Source organism: Bacillus rossius, chromosome 3 (assembly GCF_032445375.1).
Source record: "Bacillus rossius redtenbacheri isolate Brsri chromosome 3, Brsri_v3, whole genome shotgun sequence".
Lineage (NCBI taxonomy): Eukaryota > Metazoa > Arthropoda > Insecta > Phasmatodea > Bacillidae > Bacillus > Bacillus rossius.
Window position 1 is genome coordinate 90301199 of NC_086332.1, and position 26309 is coordinate 90327507.

Here is a 26309-nt window from a genome sequence, read left to right on the forward strand (position 1 = left end):
CGAGATATTTGTAATTTGAATGGATGGAATTTTTTTTTCAAAATAATTTTTTTTAATCATCAATTTGTGAAAATGGCCATATGTTAAGGACACACGCGAACAGGTTATTTTTTTTTACAACGTGGCGAAAGTAACTGAGTCGCGAACAGGGCTGTTATGTTCTTGGCCTCGGTGCTGACGTCACTGAAGCCAACTGGCTACTTCCGCCCGATGACGTCACTGCCCGCACTTTGCCATCAGCTGAACTGCGGTGCGATTAATTGCCAGTAAGGTCGATCTCCCATGGCAAGGGAGATAAAGAGTCGCAGCTCAATGCTATAACCAACACTCTTATTTTCTTTTCAACTCAGTGAATTTGCGGTATTTACCGGCAAACTAACAAACTAAAAATCGTTAACTTTTCAAAAGAAAATGTTGCCAACGTTGATTTTTTCTTCGTCATTTGTTGCTAGGAATATTTATCACAAATCTTACAATACTTGACAACCAAAACACTTGTTGAAATGATTTTATCTTTTTCTTCAAAACTTAAAAACTACATAGCTGCAAAGTATGATTGTTGAAAAACATATCTTCAGTTTAAATTGCAGAACATACACACGCGCACACGCCTGCGCTTGTGCGTATGGCAGCCATGCTTATTTCATTGCTGCCAAGATAGTTCAACATTGTCAAAAAAATTTCAAAGTATAATACTTTGCAATTATACTCAATACGCCACTTCTTTAATACACCATTACATAATTTCTGAACCGATAATGTCTGTAAAATTACCTTTTTTATTCAAGTTATTATGTCGAAGAAATTTTTTTTCTTTATATTTAAAACTTAATTTTTGGTGTTGGCATTTCTCAGCTGCACAGTTTTTTTAGTGGCCCTATTCTGCCTATTCAGTTACGGCCCCCCCCCCCCCCCCCTCCGGTTGAAGCAAGTACCAGACAACACGGTCCGGTTAGTGCGAATCCATTTCAAAGCCTGGGCAGTCGTGGAATTTTTTTTAGGTTTACCTCATGATTTAGGTAAGCCGTTGTGCTATCCCTATATAACTTGACTGAAACGATCTCTTTATTTTCCAGAAAATTATGCCGACGATATTACACAAACTTACGGCCTAAGTGGTGGATTTAACTAATGCCTTCATCAGTTTTTTTATTACTATTTTACGTTTCCCTGTTCACACCACCCATATCCATCTTGATTAGTTTCTTTATACTACTTCTGTGTAACTACAGGCGTAAACACGCCTGTGAATAACTAGCTTACCTTCCGCGGCTTCGCTTCTGCCAATATTGCAACTCTGAAACAAATGTATGGCTATAGTTTTTCAAAAATATTTTTTCTAAACAAAAAGCGCCAAAACTGTTTTAAATAACATTTCCGGATTGCGATTTCTATTGTGGTTACGTATTCAAGCAATTTTAAATGAATTTTTAGTGTTAAATTTATGATTTCAGTTTAAAACATTTCGATATACGTTTACTCTTGATTAAAACACCAAATAGGAAGCATATTAAAATTTAAATCGCTCCGTAAATATATTTAGTCGCAATAATAACTACTTCAACGTTTACAGTTTCATTAGATTTAGCTGTAACTATAGATCTAATGAAATCAAAACCACTATTTAAAACCTTATTAAAAATCTATTTTTGAACGCTTGTAAAACACTTGCATTTTTATTTTGACAGTAGGTATCTTATATTTAATTTATTATCTTTAGTATTAATGGAGTCATATTGAATATGGTTATAATAAATTATACAGAAAACGCATACTTTCCAACTTTTCTCCTTTATTCTACTCTACATGGGTGGAATTTAAAAAAAATAAGCTTCAGCTTTATTTGTAATGTAAATATTTATGTGAAAATACCACCCACTTTTGTGGATTTTAAAATAGCTGTCTTAATAATGCAAAACTGAGAATATTTTTACCACTTAGGTTATTTGATAAAAATATTAGTTAATTTTTTTGGTTTAAATGTTTTTTTATATTAAAATCCCCGGCTGGTTCACAATTGGATACAAATTTATTTTTAACTCTTATAAAACCCAACCTACATCTTTTACCATACAATAAATTGAATACAATATTGGTTAAACGTAGAATAGGTATATTTAATCAGTGTTAATCCTAACTTAATTCCAACCACTGACTTTGGTAGATTCGGATATTTGAATTTTTCCTTAAAACACCAAATTTACCCCTTTAAAACTCTAAAAAATGAAACATATAATAAAAGTTTAAAATTTTTGTATTTTCTATATTTCTATTATTCATACCCAGTTTTTTTAACTCCAACTAGAATAGTTTTGAAAGTATGATTTTTTTAATTATAAAACCAAACTAGCCCCTTTTTTGCGTACTTTTCTTTTGAATTTGAAAAAAAATATAGTATATATTATTTCTCTATATTTTGAATGAAAGGTAATTTACCCCTTCAGTATAATATATAAATATAAATATATTTTTTAAATTAAAATCACCCTATTTTCATTTTCACTGAGATAAAATTTTATTAAATGAAGTGATTTTATATTTTAGCATGTTTTTAATGTCTAATATTATAAAATCAGCATTCATATAATCGGGTATGTTTTCGAAAATTGGGAAAATTCCTAATAAGGTACTTGCTAAAGTTATTTTTGCTCAGTTTAATTCGTCCCTCTTGATTTCCTTGAAAGGTGTGATTTTTTTGTTTTACTATAAAACTAATGTCATTCCATTTTCGCTCCCAAAGTGTTTGAATTTAAAGAAAACAATATTAAAAACTCTTTGTATTTTATTCATGTAATAACGTCATTTGTGCTGGATTTACTATTCCCCACCCAAGTAAATTCTAATATATATATATATATATATATTTTTTTTTTTATTTTTTTCTCCATAAGCATCAACAACCCCTTGGAATTTTGGAAAATGGTAAAATTAGTTGAGAGGTTTTGTTTGTTTACTACTTATACGTGATTTCTTATTTCCGTTTGTTTAAACATGAAAATGTTTTATAACGTAAAATAATACGTATCCCTTTTTTGAATGACACATCGTTGAGTGATTGGAAGAACTTAATATAGTAGTTTCTGGAACTATGTTTTTTTTAACATATCAGTGTTAAAGAAAATATTAATGCATTGGCGATAAAAAAAAATGTGCTGAGCATATTCCATTAACTGTTTTTGACAACGAATTCGGAAAATACTATTTCGGCTTATTGTTGACAGCAGAATACTACTACTTATTTCTGTTTACTACCAACATTTTTCTAGCACCCCACGATGTAGTCTAATGTTACCCTAAGTTTGTTCCCCTAAGTAATTTTTGAGAGGTGCCGGAACAGAAAAACAGTCGAACAGACCAATATAAAAACTATTTTTAATTTTAATTTCAAAATTTTTGTAGCTGTTTGTACATTTTTTGATGATTTTTCTAGAACGGTTTTTTATAAGTAAAGATCATTTATCCTAACAAAGTGTCAATACAATTATTAAATGTTTTATTTGCTTAACAGTTTGTTGAATTGCACAAATTTCCAACAGAAAAATCGAAATTGGTTGATGTCATGTTATGTTCGCTGGGTACGTTTACTCTTGGGATTTAACAGTTAGCTTTTAAATGAATGATTCATTTATTTTTCTTTGTACGAGCTTATTAGAAACGCAAACAATTCTAAAACAGAGCACAAATCTCTTGTATTTTTCATGTCGAGTCAAACAGCTGTTACTCCGCCGTTTCGATTTTTTTTAATTCGCTTGATAACTTCGAGAAAACAAGATAATTTTTAACACAATTTAAGTCATTAAAGTATTTCTGTGTATTGATTAAAGTTGACTCATGAGCCTCAACTTCAGTCGTTGACTTTAATTTGAAAAAAGCTTTTATTCATGAATGGTACAATAATTCGTCACAGGTCGTGTGGCAAAGAGGGGCAAAATACATCCATTTTACACACAGCATTCCAAACATTTGGTTTTCGTTCAGATTGATAACCAACACTTCGTTTTGCATTGAGTCTATATAGTTGCCGGGAAAAGTAAAGTTAAAAAAAAAACAGCCAATGTAAATATGAATTAACATACAACGAAAAGCAAGATAAATATTATATAAACATGTTCAAACATGAAATAACATAATAAAGTCGTTGCATTCATTCCAAATGAAAGTAAACACTGAAAGGAAATTGATAACTAAATGATTACCGAAATAGCCGATTATGTGAGAACACTTAGGAGACAAGTCACTGCATGTAGACGCACTTCCACTGGTGGTTGTCCCGTTCACTGGTACTTAGCAGAGGAGGAAATGGAGGTGACTTACCCTCCAACTGCTCGGGTCGGTCACGAGACAGTGGTCGCACGCAGACACTCGATACCCGGGAACACAGGAGCGAGAAAAAAAGGGTTTTCTGGCGATGCAACGTGGCGTCATTCTTCATTCGCCGCCTCCCTTTGCTATCAGGGGCAGCTCAATCGACACGGGGTCCTTGCGCAGCCCGTCATAATGCTTCTGCAGACTGGAGCCGCGGCTGGCAACTCAAATACCCCGATATGTACCCAAGTTGTTTTTTTAAAATCGACACGACGAATAGCGCTACTATAGCTAGCTAGTACTTTAGTAAATACAGAGAGAGCGTAAATACATAATTAAATATTAATTTAATTTTTTACAACCGAAATATGTTTGTATTTATTAAATAATGAATAGTAGTGAAATAAATATATTCATTTTTGGAAAATGTGGGGTTTTTTCACGGTAATGCGTTACCGCCTGATAGCTTGTATAATAACCGAAGGAAATGAAATTAGCAGGTATAATATCGTACCTATGATATATATATATATATATATTTGTGTTTTGTAATGATAAACCATTTCAGGCTTCTCAATTTGTGTCGAGCATCCTGAAAAAAAAAATATATTGAGTAGATTCTTATTAATACTCTACTAAGCTAGACTGATCGTTATCTAGTTCATTCGTACGAGCATTAAAAAAACCGTTGACAAGCGACTTTTTTAAATACATTCTATCGTCACGCACTTTCGATAGCGTGTACTTTATTTGTAGATTCATAGATGGCAGTGTACATATATGCGGATGCAGGAAAACAACCGTCGAGTTTGCGGTCTTCCACGTGCAAGGTCGTTCGTACTGGGGCGCTCTTTTGTCGGCGACACCCGCGCCAGCGAAGGCGCGCCAGGTGGTTGGTTCCGGCCGAGTCGGGAGTGTCCGTGCCCGCTTCTCTCTCTCTCATTGGTCAACAACAACAGAGCCTGGCCTGTTTCAAAAACTAAGATTGGCGGGTAAACATCTTCAAAACGTTGGAAGCAAACCCAATTCGCTGATGTAACAAATAAAGTGAATAGGTACAGAATCCAGCAGGTAAAATTAGCACTTGAAAAAAACAAAAACATTTAGTAATATAATGTATAATCAAGGAGAGCAATAAAAACTCTAATATATGTAGATAGCTTTGCAGGTAACGAAGAAAAAATCACAGATGAATACAGAGTCAGTGCTAGTGAGGCGGGATGGTAAGTGCGACGCTCGCCGGTGCTTCTAGCGCGGTATCGCCTCTAAGCGCTAGACCGTGGACTGGCGTGCAGTTATTCCGTCGTGCACAGGACAACCGTTAAATTGAGCTGTACCGATTTCATCGCATGGCGTATAAATGAAGATACAAGGTGTAATTGAAGTTTTTTTTGAGTGATATAGAGTATATGTACCTGGTGTTTCATGCTTAGATATTATTCTGAAAACACGTATATTAGACATTCTCACTCTACTTTCAAATCAGTTAAAAAATACGGGTACAGAAATATACTCATCCTGAATACGGTCTGAACGTATTCTTAAAATGCATTTTTTTTTGTAAACAGACACTGATCAGATATGTCGAGCAGTTTCGAACTCTCATGGTTTTTGTTTTTATTTTTTTCCTTCTGAAGCTCCGCACACCGTGTGAGAGTGAGAGAGAGGGTGAGAGTGTGAGAGTGTGAGAGTGAGAGAGAGTGTGTTTGCAGGCGGCAGCGCGCGCGGCCTCCGGCACCCCGGGTCTACGTGGGGCAGAGCGGATCGCGCGGTGCGCAAGAGACCGTGAGAAGAGTGCGTGCAGTCGCCACCCCTCCCCCCCCCCCTCCCTACAACACATGCGACACCCCGCACAGATAATCCCTTATCGCGCGCCCGCTATCAAGAGCCGCGGCAGTCGATAGACGCGCGCGCGCCGGACACAGTGTGTGTGTGTGCGCGAGTGGAGTGCAGATGGAGATGCTGGGCGAGCTGAACGCGCTGGCGGGCAAGATCTCGCCGCAGGGGCCCGCCACCGACTCTAACGCCAACCGGGTGTCGTCGCTGGGCCACCTCAACAACAACAACAACCACCACCCGTACAGCAAGCCGGCGCCGCCGCCCGCCCACGACAAGACGGCCAACGGCCGCGCCAGCCCCGCCACGTGAGTGTCCGCCCCCGCCCCCTCGCCTTCCGCTCCCTCACCCGCCACACTGGCTGGCGCGCCAGCGCCTGGGTTCTCGCAACCGGGAATTTCGGTACCAGTCTTCAACGGAACCGAGAATCCCCGGTACCTTCGGTACTAAATTGTTTTTTTTTTCTTTCCTGCCTAGAAATGTAAAAAAATTGATTTTTGTAATTTTTATTTCATTTTTATATTTAAGTAGGCATAACAGGAGACCCTAATTTTTTCCAAATTTTTTTATTTATATTTAATATATTTTTTAATGATGCGACTTTTAAGTCCTGACAGGCATTTATCATATGTCCAGCTCAACGAACAAAAAAAGGACGCTCCAGACTGGTGCAGCGCTGCCGTATTAGTGCTGCAACCTCTCGGCTGTCAATCGAACTTCTTCGACAACTGGCAGAGCGAAGCTATACAGGGACCCAGAGGTCCCGACAGGCAGCATGTGGTTTCAAACATGCACACACTATTTCTATGGGGCTTCAAACATTGTGGGACTCACAAGTACCGCCAGGCAGGAAAGGGTTAATATAGATGCAGCTGTCGGTGATTGAAGTTTTGAACTATTAAACAAGTTTTAGTGAACAAAAGTAAAAAAAGATAAGCTTTCGTGTTATAATTTTTTTAATTGTAAAAAAGGTATCTACAAACATGAACAAATTACTTTATTCTCAGTAATACTCTCAATATTATTTAACTTAGGAAAAAAAAACATTTAAACAAATAATTTTTTTAACGCTTGCAAAATCACACAGAGTTATTAACTTTAAAAAACATTTATTATTTTCTTAACGAACTTGAAAGGAAAAATACAGTTTATTTAAAGAACACTGGCGCAGCAACCACAGGCACACTGAAGACACACAGCAGTCCGGACACGCTGAGGTGCGCGGCAGACTCACTCCCCCCCACCCCGCCCGCTACTCTCGCCTCGCCGGAGAAACGAAGTTTTATGCTGTCGATGTCGAGTCCCGAAAATACTGAAAGAACCGGGAATCGATTTTAATTTCCCGGTTATTTTACTGTATCAAAAGAACCGGGAATTCCAGGTACTTTCGAGACCAGGATTTACCGGTCCTGAATCCTAATCAACAGGCATCTCACGAAAATTTGGAAATTAACATTTAGAAGAAAAAAACGTGTGCGCGTGGAGACCGAATGCGACAGAAGTGAAACTTCTTGCTTATTAGGTATAGATAGAAATAAATGATCAGTATTTTTTTTATTTAACAAGAGATAATAATTGAGAACAGTAAGGATGCGGGTATGATCTAAATTGAAATATTATTTTTAGGCTCGATCTCCAGCTGCATATAATTAACTAACAAAAAACCCCAATCGAACATAAATTACATTTATACTTAATTGTGTATGTCGTTTTTACATTTTCAATCACACTTTTGAAAAAACCATTTATAACTTTTTTCCATACGAATAAATACATCGTAGATACTTTAAATTAAATAAAAATGGTAACGTCAATCTTAAGCCGTTTCGAAAACTGAGGAGTAGACAAACACAAGCAGAGTTACGAAAACTCCGTAGCAACACTGCTAATTGACTTCTACCTCTCTCCTGCCGTCTGCCCTTTAGGCCGATACAACTAGCATATAGCATTATAGCATGCTACGCTACGTACCAAACATAACCTCCCCCCTCTCCCGGCTATGCCGTTGACCCATTCGACCGCTAGTGCATGCGTTGGAGTGGCGTCGTTTCCGACGTACTCTCCTCCTGTACCGGTTTTCCCATCACGTACCTAACTATTCCCCTCATGCGATCGGCATTTTCGTAACGCTAGAAAATTGGCTGAATAGTTTCGGAAACCATTTAAAAACAAAATCAATATCGGGGCCTCCGTTACGCGGGTCCAGCGTTTAACCGTTGTGTCGCTTCGTTTGACGTATGTTGCCAGTAGATATGGCTGTCTGAACGGATATGTTTCATTTAAATTTTGTTCAGTCGAGGGCAAGAATACTTGTCAGATGATAATAGCATGTGTACAAATTATCACATCGGAGACCGGTCTTTGTCGACGCTGCTAACACTGTTACAAGGACATCTCCATCAGTCGCGGAGTCTCCTTGCCTTTATGTACTTTCACCAGAGAAAGGCATGATAGCGCTTGTCTGTAGGCTAGAAGTGTTTGTACGTTTAAGTGGACACAGCTCGTAGATTAGTGTTATCTGTGAATCGTGTGGTTGCGAGCTGATTGCATTAGGTTTTTTCGCCAAAAATGTTGCCGCGCTGAAAGTCGGTACCTGAAGTACACTCACGCGAATGTACACGTCGCTAATAATGTGTGTTAACGGCGGGTTAAATGCACACGCTGAAGTTGTAGTGATAGCTAGTTTTATTTGAATCAGGAAAGTGGCATTAAAAACATAATGTAAATCCCTACATACAATTATAAGATTACCCCACTAAGGGAGTAATTAAGTGGTGAATTCAGAAACACAAAACTGAGTTTTTGTCGTTTCTCTGTGTCTGATACAGGGTCATATGGTAAAGTCTGGAAAATTCCTATCCTTCTCAGCTTTGTGAAGCTCGCAGCTGCTAGCAAACTAAAGGCGCTTTAATAACAGTTTAGTGTAGAACTTCTTCAATAGATGGCGTTGCCTGGAATTTGTAACGCACTATCGTTTGGAGCGTACGTCACGTCTTGCCTAGGGGTTATTTGCCTTCCCACAAAATGAAGCTGAATATTGGAGTCCCGGTTTTGCTTATGCGTAGCCTTGATGCACAGAGATTGTGCAATCAATGGGACTTGAAAATCAAAATATCCCTGTTATTCAAGTGTATGTCCTTCAGGCTTGAAACTCGGTAGTGATGTTCCTTATATTATGATGTGTTTAGCCCGGGCAACTTCGATTTTTCAACTAGTATTTTATGTATAATATATACAAAATATTTTTCGTTAGTCCAGTTTTCTAAAGAAATAAAATGTATATGAGTAATAGTGTAGTGTATCAGAAAGAGTATGCTTACACGGAAAATCGTCGTATCATATTTTATTAGTTATCTTCCCGCCATATGATGATTATGATTGGCAACACGGAAATATAAACTATGTCATTGACTTATTAAAGTGAATTAGTGTATTTATTTCGTGAAATTTAGAATATGTTGGTCATCAGGTATATAAGATACTTCTGACGCGAGATGTTTACTCTTATGTCTGATGTGCTTAGCCATGAACCCGTGAAATGAGCAGATTTTAGTGACCACTACTGGCATTTTAAAAGAAAGTGTATATAGTAAAAGAGAAAGTAGCCTATTTGATTCCAAACACCAGATCAGTAGATTATATTTATGTTAGAAAATTTATAATACAAAATTTGCATGGCAGAGTGTAAAGATTATCAAAATATCTGGGTTTTTTTTGGACTTAATTGTGCAATTATTAACTATAGCTAAATTATAAATCCTGGTGTTCACGAGTTCTTGTTAGAGTACAAATGTGTGTAGTTGCAATTATTTTTGTTTAAAAAAAATTCACTTCGGCGAGAGTGCAGTTGCTTTCAACGAATGAAAACCGTTACATAAACATTTCACACCCACAGCGGATTTGTCAGCAGAAGATTAAAAAAAAAAAAGTTTTAAAGCGTCACGGTTTTATGTACAGTCTGTTTGGAAATTTCTGCGCATAAGTTTAATGATGGCAGGGAATGCCACAACGAGCACCACCTGCGGAGATTCAGGTGTGCACAGTAGCGGCGGGCATTGGCCAGCACTCTACTGGTCGGCAGGACGGGCGATCGCAGGGCAGTTAGGAAGCAGGCGGCAGAGTTAGCCGTGGCCACTACTAACCAGCAGCATGGACAGCAGAACCTTGATTAACCGGGGTAATGGGAGAATTTCAGCACGGATAAGCGAAAATCACGGATAATACAATACAGCAGGTTATACAATACCTATAGCAAAATTTCCTAAGTAATGTATACACTCCGTTTCTTTGTCCGTTTATATTTTTAATACGTAGTTTTTAGTTTTACGCTTTTCTTGTCCCTACCCTAATGAATTTCACTTCGCGAGCTTTATCCCTACCCCCTCCCCCCCCCCCCCCAAAAAAAAGTTTATTTTTTTGATTAGAAACCCGGTTAACCAAATAACCTGTTAATTGGGTCACGGATAATCGAGGTTCTACTGTGTGTGTGTTTGTATGTATATATGTATATATGTGTGTATATGTGTGTATATATACACACACACACTCAAAACATATTCTGGCTTAGCTTTGCAGCTTTTTGAAGGTTCAATTATTGTGAAATGCGTGTGAAAGAAAAATATGCGTTTGAAAGGTATAATTTATCTTCATAAATGACTGGCATAGTGTATCTCTTTTATTGTGATTACTATACCCTTAAAAGGAAGCCAAATATGTTTTGCCTCACATGTGTTACAGAATTGGATGCAAAATAAAATTTAGTTATTTAAAAATACTTTTATTTATATTAATAAATTGTAAAATAATTCAATTGTTTGTAACAGTGCGGAAAAAAAAACTTATACCGATTGTCCTCAGTTATGTAGTGTTTCTTAACACTTAAAACATAGTTTCAAGTAATATGTATTTTTGATACATTAATAATTCATTTCTTTACCATCGATAAAAACGCATGACATTTAAGATAACATATTTAAAAATATCCGAATTATAGGTGGTCTTTATATATTATCCTCTCAAAAATGTACCAGTATTTTTAAGTCAAATATGTAGCTGACCTATAGTATTTTAATAAACCACTATTTAATATTTATATTTCTTTTAAATAATTGGTACACTGAAACTCATTCTTTTGTGTTTTCATTTCATCAAAGTCATAGGGTGGTACTGAAAATTTATGTTTGTTTGGCTGATTATCCTAAGGTGGCGAATAAAAAATTGTTTAACGGTTAGAACACACATTGATGGTAAAAATTTCCATAGATCAAATATAATAACGAGACCTAAACTATTGTTTTACTTTATGCTATAGATACAATTATGTAAAAAGCTTTTAAAATGCGATATATCCAAACATAACTGTTAGTGATTCGATATAAAAAGGGAAAAGTGTAACAAAATTAATAAAATGTTTACATCTAGCATGCAAATGTACATGCAGTATAACACATTACAAAGGCCAGAGTGTATATAACGTATTCATAAAGTATTTTCAATATCAAAATTTAAATTGAAAAATAAATACAAATTATTTGTTGTTGATGTGTAACATCTTAGCTCTCGGTATACAGCATTTAGGGGCGTAATTTCGTGAATTCGAAGTAAGTCAATGAATAACGCATCCATCTGTAGTGGATAGCTCAAACCAAAGTTCACAAAGACAAAGGACAAATTTATAGTAATACCTGTTTAATGGACTTTAACAAGATGGAAAATATCTTAATAAAATTCCATATTGAAAATGAGTTCTAAAACCACGTTTAATATTTTATCAAGTCTTTATTTCCTTTTTAATCGGAGCCGTTTCATTATAAACTTTAAAATTGCACTCTGCAAATATAATGATTTTATAGTAGGCTAAGCTGCTCCAAAAGTGAATTATAGTGGCGGATGTATAAGCTAGCTGTGAATTGTAGTTGAAAAAACTATTTCGCACATTTATCACGCTCGGCTACATTTTAAAGAATTCTATGTTGAATTTGGTGTCCGAGTTTTTTAATATAGGTGCATTTTCAACATGAAAACTGATGAACTGATGAATTTGCTCGTTATAGATGTTATAAGTTACACATCACTAGCTCACTTTTTTTCTAACATCCACGCATATTCTCGTTAAACTATATTTCATTACCACCATACATAGTCGAAGATCAATCAGTCTATAAAAGTAACCTAAACACAAGTGTTATTTTAAAATAGTTTCGTGCAACTACCATTACAGTATTATAATACATGTAACTGTATAAACATTTTACAATTATTCTCATCAAGTCAAACTGAAATGCTTTTATTTTAGAACTAGGTATTGCTCTAAATGCTTTGCCTCTTTAAATATTTTGTAATTTGTTTGAAGGTATACATATACAAAACATCTATCCCTCTAAACATGTCTCTCTAAAAACCTCACTATATTTCTCTATATATGAAAATCTCATTATATATGCATCTCTATATATCTCTATACAAATATCTTCATATCACTCTATCTGTATATGTCGCTCTATATATTTATGTTTCTATCTATATAAAATCGATCTCCCTATCTTTATCTACTTATATATCAATATATCCTTAAAAATTTCTCTATATATGAAAATCTCACTATATATATATCTCTATATAACTCTATACATATATCTTCATATCACTCTATCTGTATATGTCGCTCTATGTATTTATGTTTCTATCTATATAAAATCGATCTCCCTATCTATATCTATTTATATATTAATATCTCCCCATTTACATCTTTACATCTATTAATATATCCCTTGCTTTATCTCCATATTTCTTTATATATCTGTAGATCTCACGCTATGTCTCTATACCTTTCTCTATATCTCTATCTCTCCATGTATACACCTTACTATCTTATCGCAATGTTACTAAACAGAATACGAACACAAAAAAACATTAATTTATATATTTTTTTACCTATAAATATTTTTCTGTATATTTTTACCAGTCACATATGTAACATAGATAAATAAAATCACGCGCGTATTTGAATGCAAAATTATGTCAAAATTTTAAAGCAATCGGTGAAAAACTTTCTGAGATTTTAAGATTTTAAACAAACGAACATTTATATATTAAATTTTCACCCCTTATATGAAAGTGAATTTTTAACATATCTGCGCTGATAGAAAACATAATAAAACCATTATAAATATACCAATGCTTGAGCTGGGACTGAATTTCAGACCGTCGGGACCAGCCATATTTCCAATCTGTATACACATATAGTGAACATGTGGTGCTGAAAATTGGGTGGGTGTCTGAAAGTGCTGTCGTATAAAGAAAGGGTTAGAATAGTTGGACATATATTCAACGCATAAGAAAGTGAAATTATGTTCAAGATAAAATATTGTAAAGTTAAACATAGTAGTTGAAGTCTGTGAAGAAGGAACTTATTTTTATAAAAGCTGAATATACATATCAGCGCAGGAAAATAGGGTACCAAATATTCTTAAAATTGACTACTAGATTGATGACTTGAACCACGCCTGAACGTCTTGTCATAAGTGGAGTGTTCTATTTTAATATGGAATAGAAATAATTGGCAGTGTGAAAATGTTGATACGTCTTCGGGGTCTTAAAAGGTATTTGTGGTTATTTTAATAATGAGAGGTCAGGTCTCACCTCTCAACACGAAGCTCTAGGACGTGGTCACACCCGATCAAGCCCAGCTGCTAGTCGCTCTGAATGTAATGGATTGTTCTCCCGGCTCGCCCATCTCACCACGGGGCTGTAGCGCAGACTCCACGTCAATGAGTTTGTGACGGCTCAACTATGACTGACACTCTTCCAATACAAACTGGTGAAATTGGACTTCCAAAATGTCGTGCTTTGAGAGAAGGTGATCCTATTGGTGAGTTAGTAACACGTGATTCACCTTTACCTACGCTGTTACAATTTTCACCTTTAATTTACGAAAAACGCTTGTTACAAATTCTTCAGGGATCTTCGTAAATGTTTAACTATCTTAATAAATTTACGGACACTCGTTTTAATTACTTTGGACATGAATCCAAAACAATATTATTGTTATAGAAACTAAACATTCCAAAACTGGTTAATAGCCCACAGTAAGAACACGCCTTTGTCCACGTGTGCTTAGAACGAAAGATACAACTCGGAAATCGAAATACGTTGTAGTATCTACAAAGATTCAGTCATTTTAAATTACGAAGATCTCTTCGTTTTTTTTTTAGTTAAATTCTTCGTTGAGAAGTCCGTAAATTTACTGTAATTTATAACAGTGTCGTTACATGGTACTGACGAAATAAAGCCTCTACAGTGAATCTCCTACCCCCGCGATTAGTCTAAAGGCGACTGATAGCCACAACCAATCAGCGAACGCGTAGCAAAGAGCGAGGCCTGCGGCGAGCGTCGGCCGGCTCCACGTGTTCTTCATTAGCGCCGCTGTGAGGCCCGCCGCACACTGTATCAGCCAGGGGCGGCGCTGTACCAGCCGGGGGCGGCGCTGTACCAGCCGGGGGCGGCGATGTACCAGCTAGGGGTGGCGTTGTATTAGGTCTCGTGCCATGCGGGAAGAGGGAGTCGTGCTGAATAGATATTGTGTGCTTCGATACGGAGTTTCGATGTTAGTTGGAACAGTAGCATTGAGCTACAGATAGGTGAAAATTTTTATTAAATGTTTGTGGCAATGCGGACACGCTTTTAATCCACGTGCATGCCACATGAAGTTGGGTGGGCTGTGTCCGGACACGCGGCCGTTGGTTTAACGTGAAACATCTACATCAGCGAGTCACTTTTGGTGTAATGGACTGAAATGTAAACGAAACATTGATGCGTACTTAAACATATGCGTGTGTGCTATCTTCCCTCGATGTGTCCCCTGGAGCAGCACAGCAGCGGTGGATGTGCTCGCGGCCACTAGCGCCTGGCAGCTCTGCGCCGCTCCAGAGACAGTCTATGTGCCGGCCACTGTGCCTGGCCCGCAGCCTGCTCTTGCCAGCGATATTCCTGCTGGCTCTTGCACGGGCTGGGCTTACTTTACATTTATACATATAAATATAGTCCAAATACACTATGTTTGGCTTAAATCGATCGCTCTAAATAAACAATATTCTCAAATACACGAATCACCGCGCTATCACGTCTGAGTCGTGAGCTGCACTCAGTAGAAAGGAGCGAGAGCGCCGGTTGTAACCAATCCGCGAGGGTCCCCTTCCCCGCCAACCCGCCCGCCTTTAACGCAAACTCAAGGTCGTATCAGTGAGATGACTACATACGTTAAATAATGACACCACACTTATGTCTCTAAGACTAATAGGGAATTTTTAAGGCAACACGATATAGACCTTCCCTTTACGGTACAAATTTCTGTTCTGTTTTCCGTATGTTTTGGTGTGATTTTAAATATGTTTCACGTCTAAAGGTGTTTAAATGTGGCTTTAAATTGCTTCCGATTGTGAGAGAAAGTGGCCATTTAAAATACTGACTTGGAGCTATTGACGCCGCCAAGCATAACACAATTATAAAATAATCACTTTACATTGGATCTTTATATTAAAATTGCAAACAAGCTTTAGTGTTTGTATCAGCCGTGGATTCCAATTATCAGTCTACATTAGTAAATTTGCGGTTGCGTCATTGGGAAAGCCCCTACAGGCAGACACTGGTATTATCTGAACCTAAAGCAACAATTATTGACAGAATACAGTTACTCTTGTGTGTTTTTTATGAGTCATTTCGTTTGTTTATAAAGTTATTTGACTTAATCTAAAAGTGAATTAACTGATAATTAGTTATCAAAATCACGTATATATTTTTAGGTTATCACGTGTTCGACAAACAGTTAATTATGTATAATTAGGACCTTATTAAAAATGTTTTGTTGGAAAAATACAATTTCAAAGCAAATTGTAGGCCATAGATTTAGTTGTATTAGCTAAATGTGTACGTTACAATTATTGTTCGAACTTGAAAGCCTTCACTTACAAATAAAGACGGGAAGGATGACGTTACTTGAATATCCCCAATTAAACATAATAACTTCTCGTAGCATGCAATCGCATGATTAACCTAGGAGAGACTTTTTTAACATGACAAAGGTGAACTGATTGTTTTAACTGTAACATTTATCTCTTGATAGCAACATAGAGCTTTAGAAGGAGTGTTATAGTAGCAATATTGCATTGAAGGTGCTTTAACTACTACTGATATAAATTAATAATTTCTCGAGGTTTATTGTGTGTAATTTGCTAGTCTCCGTTTTTCAAAATTCACAATCAAAACATTAAAAAATTGCAACTTCACACTAATGAACTTCTAATTAGGCTACTTTTGTAGTAAAGCAATGAATGTTTTGATCTAAAGGGACCAATAATGTTCCATCACGAAAATTCAAATTCATTTTTGAAACGCGAAATACCGCGTGAAGTAGCCGGAGATGACACAGGGAACTATGAACATAAAGAAGTGCTACAGTGTATACAGTGTGCGGCGGGCCTAACGTGCTCATTTCTCCACGCTCTTGCAGCATCACAGACGTTCCTGTGTAGCTAGAGTACAGTCGTGTACACGAGAGGACTTCATAAAGTGGACATTCCCTCGTGTGCCACGTTAACTCTCAGCCATATGGCTCGACCACTTGGATGTTTACGAAACGTGTTGTTCCTTGGAGTCTCGTGCGGTAGAAAATGCAATGAGTTTGTGTAAATTGTAACAGGGTACTATTTTACATATATTTGAACAATTAATTCTTATTAAACAGGGTCATAATCATTGTTCAAGAACTAAACCGCTCGTAATTCGAACTCGTCCCAGGGAAATAGGTGAGTGAGCCCTCATTCGTAAGTCTTCGTGTACTAGATTATATTAAATTTATATGGAAGCCCCCTACAATTGGGGGAGGCCCTCCTTCTAAAAGGTAAGGTGGACTTGGAATAATTTCTGCTACCGATATGGATTGTGGATTGTGCTTAGTTCTGGTGTGTCTTCTATGGCACAGCAAGCATAGAATACCTCCTAAGATGCCCCTGCACGTGGTGTAGGCGTTCCGCGGACCCGCCGCCTGGGGTATACTTTAATCCCGTGCAAGAATGCACTATGTCTCGAATACACACATTGGTCATGAAATTTTAGACTCCAAATATATGTGTTTATTAATATTATTTATTTTGATGATCCATCTCAATGTATGTGAAACCAAGAAGCTGATTGTCGTTTATAACTAACAAAACATCAGATTTCATTTCTTGAAAGGAATAAGATATCACATTTCCAATACAATTGGGATTATCTTTGACAGTTATTTTCCCCACAGAACTATCCCATGGTTTTCTCAAAGGAACATTCTTTAGTCGACTTTTAGAATGTATTTTTTAAGACTTTGTACGTTTTAGTAAAACTAAGTGGAAACTTTAAAAACTGCTTAAAATGTTTTGTTTTTTATGGGGCAGAATCAGATAAGATATTACTACAAGCAAAACTTAATCAATAGGAGCCAAGGTATTAGCCCGACAAACAGTAAATTACTTAATTTAAAATCATACTGAATAAGAAATTTTGCCAAATTTCAATTGGCAAATTATACTTTTCAGTTTCTGAAGATGAGAGCTAGGTTTTTACTGATGAAATGTTCAAAGTACTTATTTTCTATTCCAAACATAATTGGTCCTCTGATGATTAAAATATTCACACTAGCTGAGTGTTATTAATAATTAATATTAATTATTATTAATGATTAGTTAATAATGATAAGTTATTAGTGATTATCCATTAGTTATTAATGATTTTCCATTTCTGCTGTAGATAATTGCATTGAACTCTGCTGCAGTTAATCTACTAGAAAAGTAACTAATTAATGACCTAAATTTTGCACACGGCATGTCAATGACACTGCACGACAGGTCAAACCCTAAAATAGTATTTAATCCATCCTTACAGTTTTAAATGCTTTTTTCTATGAATTGGCTGCTGGGCAGTCGGCTTTATTATTTCAAGGGTTAATCAGCCTAAAGGTATAATACTGATAACACAGAGCCTGATCCCGAAATGAATTTTCCAAGTGTTGCCCTCTTGTAAGTTGCAACAATTGCGGCTTTCAGATTGGACGAATAAAAAATGTAACATAACGTAACAACTTTTTTTTTCAGTGTCAGTGATTTTGGCAGAATGTTTGTGGAACTGGTAAAAATCATAACACTCAGACATCTTTAACGCTTACTTTGAAAATTAACGAGATTCCAGTTCACAAAACACACACACATACATATAAATGTATATATATACATACATATATATGTTTGTATATATAAACATACATATATATGTATATATATGTGTGTGTGTGTAATTTTGAAAACTTGTTTGGTTTTTAAAACCCATCATAGCAATATATATTGTGCAAGTTTTCGAAATAATTAAGTCAATGTATTTCTCGCGTAAAGATTTCCGGATAGCGTGTATAAAACCTGTATAGTATGTTCTTTTTTTTTGCGGTAGGCTTGGTTTATTTGAGGTACAACACGTGTCATCTGTCAGCACACCAATCACAGCCATCCAGTGCGGAAGCAAACGCCTCCCGCATGGCCCTGCCAAATAGAGCTATGGCTCCCTTGCATAGAGTACGGCCGCCAATCACAAGGCAACAATCGCTTGCGCAGGCATACCGTATTGCAGACTAATGAGCGATCTGAATTTTCATGGTAAATAAACACCTCCAGTATTATTATCACTTGCAAGACATATTAAATCCATTATGTTACACTTAATATTTACTAGGGACGTTCCGAAAGAAAGTTTCGTCATTTTTTGAAAGAACAAATGGCACACCAGGTGAAACAAACAATCGCCATAAGAATCCAAACCTGTTGGCTGGTTCGATGGCGGAAGTAGAGGTGGTCAGCGGAGGAGGAATGACGCATGCGCAGAGGGCCGAGGAAGAAAGAGTAGCAGCAGACCGGCGTGCCAGAGGTTATCAGAGTACAGATCACGATGGCAGACAGACGTGTACTGACGACGTGGTCGCCAATGGTATGAATGGGCACGCGGGACTAGTGTGTTCGCCGTCCATGAAAGCCTATAGACCATGTATGGTGAAGAGGTCATGTCTCGTCAAATGGTTTGTGGCTGATGTTAAATGTTCAGTGAAGGAAGACAGAGTGCGGAGGATGAAGATTGAAGTGGGCGTCCCTCCATATCCACGAATGAAATCAACATTTCCAGAGTACAGGACATGGTGTTAGCGGACAGGCGCATAACGGTGTCAGACGTGGCGTCCACACTGCGTATTGGTCGTGCTCAGGCCCATCACATGCTCCATGATGTGTTGGGTTACGGAAATGTGACTGCAAGATGGGTGCCGAGAAACCTGACCCCAGATCACAAAAGTGCAAGAATAGGAATGAGCCTCGATCACTTAATGCAGAACACGCGAGAGGGCAATGAGTTCCTGTTCAGAAACATCATAGGCGATGAAACATGGGTGCACCACTTTTCCCCAGAAACCAAGGCCGCCTCAATGACGTGGAAACATCCCAGTTCACCAGTGAGTAAAAATTCTAAGTGTCACCCTCCTCAGGAAAAGGTTATGGCTACAGTGTTTTGGAACGCGAAATGTGTGATTCTCTAGGGACCATCAATGTGCTACGATACTACAACACCCTCACCAAACTCAGGTTCACCTTCAACCAAAAATACCAAGTCTCTTGAGTGAAAGTGTTGTGTGTGCTCTTGGACGTCAACACAAAACCTCACACAGGAAGGCTCTATCAGTTTCGTCGCTTCAAATGGGAGAGATTGTATCACCCGGTCTACAGCCCCAATCTTGCCCCAACGGACTTTCACCTGTTCCCTGAATTGAAGGCCCCACTCTCGGGACGTCACTTCCAAAACAATGCTGAGATGGAGCAGGCTGTGCTACAATTCCTTGCAACGCAGAGCTCCGGGATTTACCAGAGTGGTTTCTTCAAACTGATTGCACGATACGATAAATGTCTCAATATCGGTGGTGTCTATGTCGAAAAATAGTGCAAGATGTTCATGATGTCGTGGTGTACATTTTTTGCAATAAAGTTTCTGTGTGAAACAAATTACGTAACTTACTTTTGGAATGTCCCTCGTACATTGGAAAAAATTGTGATAAAACAACAATTGTAAGAAAGATTGTCTGTATTAATTATAAAATTTTCATAAATACTCCTTAACTACTAGCAATGACGATAAAATAATAAAATAAAAATGGCGTCTAAAACCCATCCTCAAGCCCCCAAACAGCACCAAGTATTTTGGTACTGCTTGATTTGTTACAGCGCCTGTACCGAATAATTATAATGGCCCCCTTTTGCTCAACACTGATTTATGACTTACAGGCACCTGCTAAACTTTATTCAGCAGTTGTTACCTGATTTTATCATGGTATGAAGGTCTGAGGAAAAGACACAATTTGGTCCTGCATCCTCCAATGAAAACTTTACAACTTCAGAACTATACGATTTGTTCTTAGGAACCTTATCTCTCCAGTCGAATTTAATATCACTTAACAGGGATTCTGACCACTGGACCAAAAGGCCAGACATACAATGTAATATCTGCGTACCACTATCACCTAAAACGTTTTATAATTTTTTTTTCAATGTTTAGATTAGTGCTCCGTAATGCGTCATCATACTCCACGCACTATCTGTTTCAGTTGATATGTTAAACGCGAGATTTCAAAAACTATGAAAAACCGTAATATTATGTAAGTAAGGGTTTTTATTTATTTTGATAACGACATTTTATGAAAATATTTTTGACGTGATAACGTCTTATAAATCTATGAACGCCGGTTGCACGCACGAAAAATTATGACTCATTGTCACGTTCCGCCTGAGCCGAGCGTGCAAGTGAGAGCGCGGAACAAGCGATAGAGAGGCACGATCGGCCTAAGCGTTTGGCTTGTGACACATATATCTCTCTTCCACTCCATCGGCCGATGCGTCCGAGTAGAAGAGAGACAGTGGCAGCACACAACATACACGTGTAACTGTTTTGTCAACTGTTTATAAAGTGAAGTGAAAAGTTAATGTGGTTTCCATTGTTTATTACAACAACAATTGCTGCAGAAAAGGTTATTTATTCTTGCATTTTAAGAATTTCATTAGCGATATAATGTCATATATTTGTGCTTTGATTATTAAAAAAATGTAGCACCGGTCGGCGAGTGCAGTAATAATAGGTTATGTTACAATTTTGACTAAAATATATTATCTCATAAACGATCGTATAAAAAGTCAACTGCTTTTATTTAGTATTCAATGAAAAAAATGATCGTGCGTAGCTATTAATGTAAGATAAAAAATTAATATTTAACCTCACACATGTCATAACAATGTGTCTAAAATGACAAGTTGAACCGGCCAACCACCTTGCGAGAAAATCTTCTATAATATCAAACAGGTTAAAGCGGGCTTTTTAAAAGGACCAATTTAAAAAATCTGATTTATTTTTCCAATTTCGTCATTTATAATTAACAATTTATTGACATTGATTTGATTTCATTTTATTTCTATAACTTAATGTTTTTAACCAGATTTTTAAAAATATTTACGTTTTAATGACAAGTTAATGCAGTGCAAGGTAATATATTATTATATTAAGCAGGTTTTGGCGGGCTTTTCAAAAGCATCAGTTTCATGAATTTGATTTATGATTTCAATTTAATTGTTTTAAATTAACCCTTCATTAACATTAATTTGATTAAAGATTATTTCTAAAAAAATTGCTCATAATTATTTTTAAACAAATAATTAACATTAAACTTGCAAAAATTGAAAAAAGTCAAATCATGGATGAATTTAATTAAGTGTATTGATTCGTATTTAATTACATGTATTTTCATCTAGCTCAACGCCAATTTAAAAAAATCACAAGTTATCAAATTTTAATAAACAATGTATCAATAACTACTTTTTCATCAAAGTTTTCTTTTAATGACGTTATCACGTAAAATTATCGTCCGTAAACCGACTTTACAGACAATCCTATTTTATTATATTTTATATGCCGCAAATTGTCACAGCACCCGGACATTCAAGCAATTAATAGAGTTTAGTTATCTCCATGTAAGTATGCTTAAATCTTTTAGGTTATGACATTCAAGAAACTGAGGATGTCTTAAATCTTAGTTAAATAGTTATTTCTGAAATATGTATTTTCAGTGAGAAATTGAGATATTTTTCATGTATAAATTACTTCAGTTTATATAAAGCAGCGTTAGCACATTGATGTTATTATTATCTTATTTTTAGTACTTCATGAAATGATAAGATACGTTCTACGTAGGTTAGCCAAAGACGAAAATATTACACGCTTGTCGAGCGCGCTGAAAGTGAAGGCTACGGAAACTATAAAGATTGAGCAGCACTTCTTATTTTCGAAAATGCAAATATAATTTAAACAAATATAATTTAGCAACTAAGCTAATCATTTTGGGCTAATACTTTAGAAATAATGTTGAACTGATTAGCGCATGTGACGAATAATTAGAAAACAATCCAGGGTAATGTTGGGCAGATATTGACTACAAAAAAAGAATGAGCATGAACAATTAATATATTTAATCTGTCACATCTGAACACTTTATTTAATAAACAAAAAAACAGTAGTCTTTAATTATTCAACAATTATTTATATGCCACATTATTATGGATACAAATTTAATCACCACTTATTTCTAAGTCCATCTTAAAAAACCTTGACATATTTCAAAGCTCTTTTATTTTAGTTTCATGTCAAAGAAATTTGCAATCTTTTAAAATTTCAATTTTATTTTTTATTTTATTTACGAGCTATAGGTATACGAATGTCCGACAAGCATACATTGGGTACAGTACATAAAGAATCTTTTGCAAAATGCCAAATCAATAACTGAGCAATCAAAGTTCTAGTCCGTATAAAACTTATACTAAAATACAAATATTAAACTGTAAGTAATCTCCAACATTTTTTCCATGGTTTGAAATTGTTTCAAAATAGCAGAAATATAAAAAAAAAAAATTAACGTATTTTACTAAGCCAAATTAAAAGCTGTATCATCAAGAAAAATCCGAAGTTCATGGCTAATAAGATAACGAAACAGTAATTATTTTCAATTAATTATTTATTTAAACGTAAACAAACACTTATTTAAATCCATATTGTTTTTAGTAATTTACTTGTTTTATTTCATACAGTAAATTAAAATGAATTCTTAGAAAAACATAGTTTTAATTTGTATGGTTACAATTATATAAACACTTGCTTCAAAATGTTTACTGTTACGTTAACTTGGTTGCCTTTAACTTTTTTCATTTGGCTTAGTAAAAGACGTTTATTTTGGTTTTTTACACTATACTGTTATTTTTAAACCTTTTCTACCTTGGAAAAAATGTTGCAGCTTGCTTAAAAACTCAGAATGCCTTTAGAGTAAAGGAAGAAACAAAACGCTACTGCGCGAATTGCATTCAGGAAAAACGAAGTAAGGCATATCGCATGAAGGCAAACTATTGTTAGAAAAAAAGTAAGTTTTTAGAATTTCAGTTCGTGATTACAGAGTAGTGACAATTTAGGTAAAGTTTTGTCAGGAAAAATGGTGTTAGGCAAAAACGACGCAAGGAAAAAGGTAAATAGGGAAAATGAAGTTTTCTTTCTCCATCTCAGTAATTTTGCACTTTAAGATAATCGCTGTAAGTTAAAACAAAGATAGCTAAGCACAACTAAGTACAACGAACTTGGTTAACAAAAATTATATTTATGGAATTATATTTTTTTGCTTGAAAGTACCCAAGTCTTGATCACTCTGCATACAAATTTACTTCTCTCTCACTGTTGGGCTGGAGTTCGTTACCATTATAGTCGTCTTCTCGAATGCAACCCGTAAGGACAGCATCCAGTGTGTTGAAAGAATGATAGCTTCACTTTGTTTCAACAGCGGACCAAAGTTGTATATATTAGTTCCTCTGAGTCTGGTGTTGGTGCGAGAATGGACGATAGGATCGGCTATCGTGGAAACTGCCGTCCTGATGGCCATCTTGGATAACTTAAATCTTTGACTTTGCTTGACCTTCTAAATTTGCCAAAAAGTCCAGTTTTTATAAATAAAAAAAACGTCAAAAACTGTATAATAAATTAGAAAATTTTTTATTCTTTAAAAGGAAAAATTCCTTATTTCAAGGAAAATTTCCCGATATAGTACTCAAAAAATATAAACGGTTTGAAAAGTCCACAAAGTGGCTTCAATTCCGCATCTACAAGCCGCCATAAGCCACTGAGGTCATGACCTTGACAATTAGGATGCCATGGCCGCCATTTTGAATTTTTATGTAACCGTAGCTATAAGGCCACCATTTTAACGAGAAAAAATTTAAAAATTTGTAAAAAAATTTAACTAAAAAATTACAATAAAAACATTCCGCCATTTTGAAAATTGTCTCCCATATTGGAAATTCGTAATTAATTAACTAGAAATTTGGGGAAAAATTAAAATTTAAAAAAAAAATATTTTAATATAATTTCATAAAATATTGATTAAAAACACACGCATGGAGTCGACTGTTCAAACTCGGTGACGGCACAAAAAAATGGCAACGGATCCTTCCTCCATGAAAGCCACTGCAGGACTGACCTTCTACCACTGATGCCAAGATATATATATATCGCCGGATAGTATGACGTCATGTCCGCCATATCTTTTTAGTCTGTTAGAGATCGCCATCTTGGATCCGACATATTGTTTTCGTATGCTAGAGGGCATTGCCGCCATATTACTTTAATTTTTACCCGCTGGAGTGCATTAATTATTTATTGCCAGGGTGCCCGCCATCTTGTCAGCCATCTTGGCTGCCATCTTGGACATCTGTATGTACTAAGGTAGAAATTCAGAAAAATTTCAAAATTCATAAAATATCAGCAAATAATTGATAGATTCAATCGATTACAGAGCTTTGTCAGATAATTGGTCGATCCAAAACAAGTTTATTTTAGGTAAAAATATATTTATTCAATTTTAAATGTTGAAAAATCTTGAAAGATGCTTAAATGCCACATCTACCAGCCTCCAGTAAACCGATGATGACATATTGGCCACCATCTTAAACTTCGTAAAAATTAACATATAAATTCGGGAAAAATTCAAAAGTTGTCAAAAAATTAATAATTTAAATAATGATAATAATTGGCTCGATCGATTCCCGTCCATGATTCGATTCTTGGTCAGTGATAAGAGTAAAAAAAAGCTTAAAATATATTTTTATCGTTCTGTTTCCGATAATGGTCCGATGAAATAATACATTATCGTTGTGCCTACCATGGAAATCTAATTTTGTTTTAATACTTGTATGTATCACCATCCAACCAGGTCTAGTACAATATTAGGCGTATGGACCAAGTGTCTTCTGACTACGAGGCCAAGAGATGTATATTGTCAGGCATACAGACCTTTCGTCTCCAAACCACTATCATGTCCTGAATACAGACTTAACTATGCTCATTCTAGAAAGAAAGCACATTAGTCAAAAAGAAAGCTCATTCATCAAAAAGGAAGCACATTCGAAAAAAAGGAAGCACATTCGAAAAAAAGGAAGCACATTTAACGGAAAGGACACACATTTGCATGAAAACTCAACTTGGTAGTATACTATCTCATTGCAGGTATACGATCTCAGCATAGGGATACGATCTTATCGCTGGGATACAATCGCATTGCAGGGATAAATTCTCATCAGAGGGATACGAGCTCATCGCAGGGACACGATTTCATCACAGGTATACGATCTCATCAGAGGGATACGATCTCATCGCAGGGATACGATCTCATTGCAGGGATACATTCTCATCAGCGGGATACGAGCTCATCACAGGGATACGATCTCATCTTAGGGATACGATTTCATCACAGGTATACGATCTCGTCAGAGGGATACTATCTAATCGCAGGGATACGATCTCATTTCAGGGATATGATCTCATCACACGGATTGATCTCATCGCAGAGATATGATCTCATCAGAGGAATACGTTCTTATCAGAGGGATACAGTAGGATACGCTTGGCGGATACGAATGGTGGACTAAGATACGCTACTACGAGAACTCATTCTTAGTTACGAATCAGATTACATGAAATAAAACAATAAAAATGCAATGATAAAAATTGATTTATTTTTCACTATTATACAC

At 36.0% G+C, this 26309-nt stretch overlaps 1 protein-coding gene across 29 annotated transcripts in view; it reads left to right on the plus strand.

Annotated features, from left to right (window-relative positions):
* Positions 1-26309, plus strand: part of LOC134531020 (CUGBP Elav-like family member 1) — a 1002129-nt gene that overhangs the window by 14328 nt on the left and 961492 nt on the right. For all 29 annotated transcript variants that reach the window (XM_063366464.1, XM_063366463.1, XM_063366465.1 and 26 more), the window contains exon 2: positions 6018-6449. In XM_063366464.1, the coding sequence (XP_063222534.1) occupies positions 6259-6449 (191 nt within the window). In that variant the 5' untranslated portion in view covers positions 6018-6258. The remainder of the gene's footprint in view (positions 1-6017; positions 6450-26309) is intronic.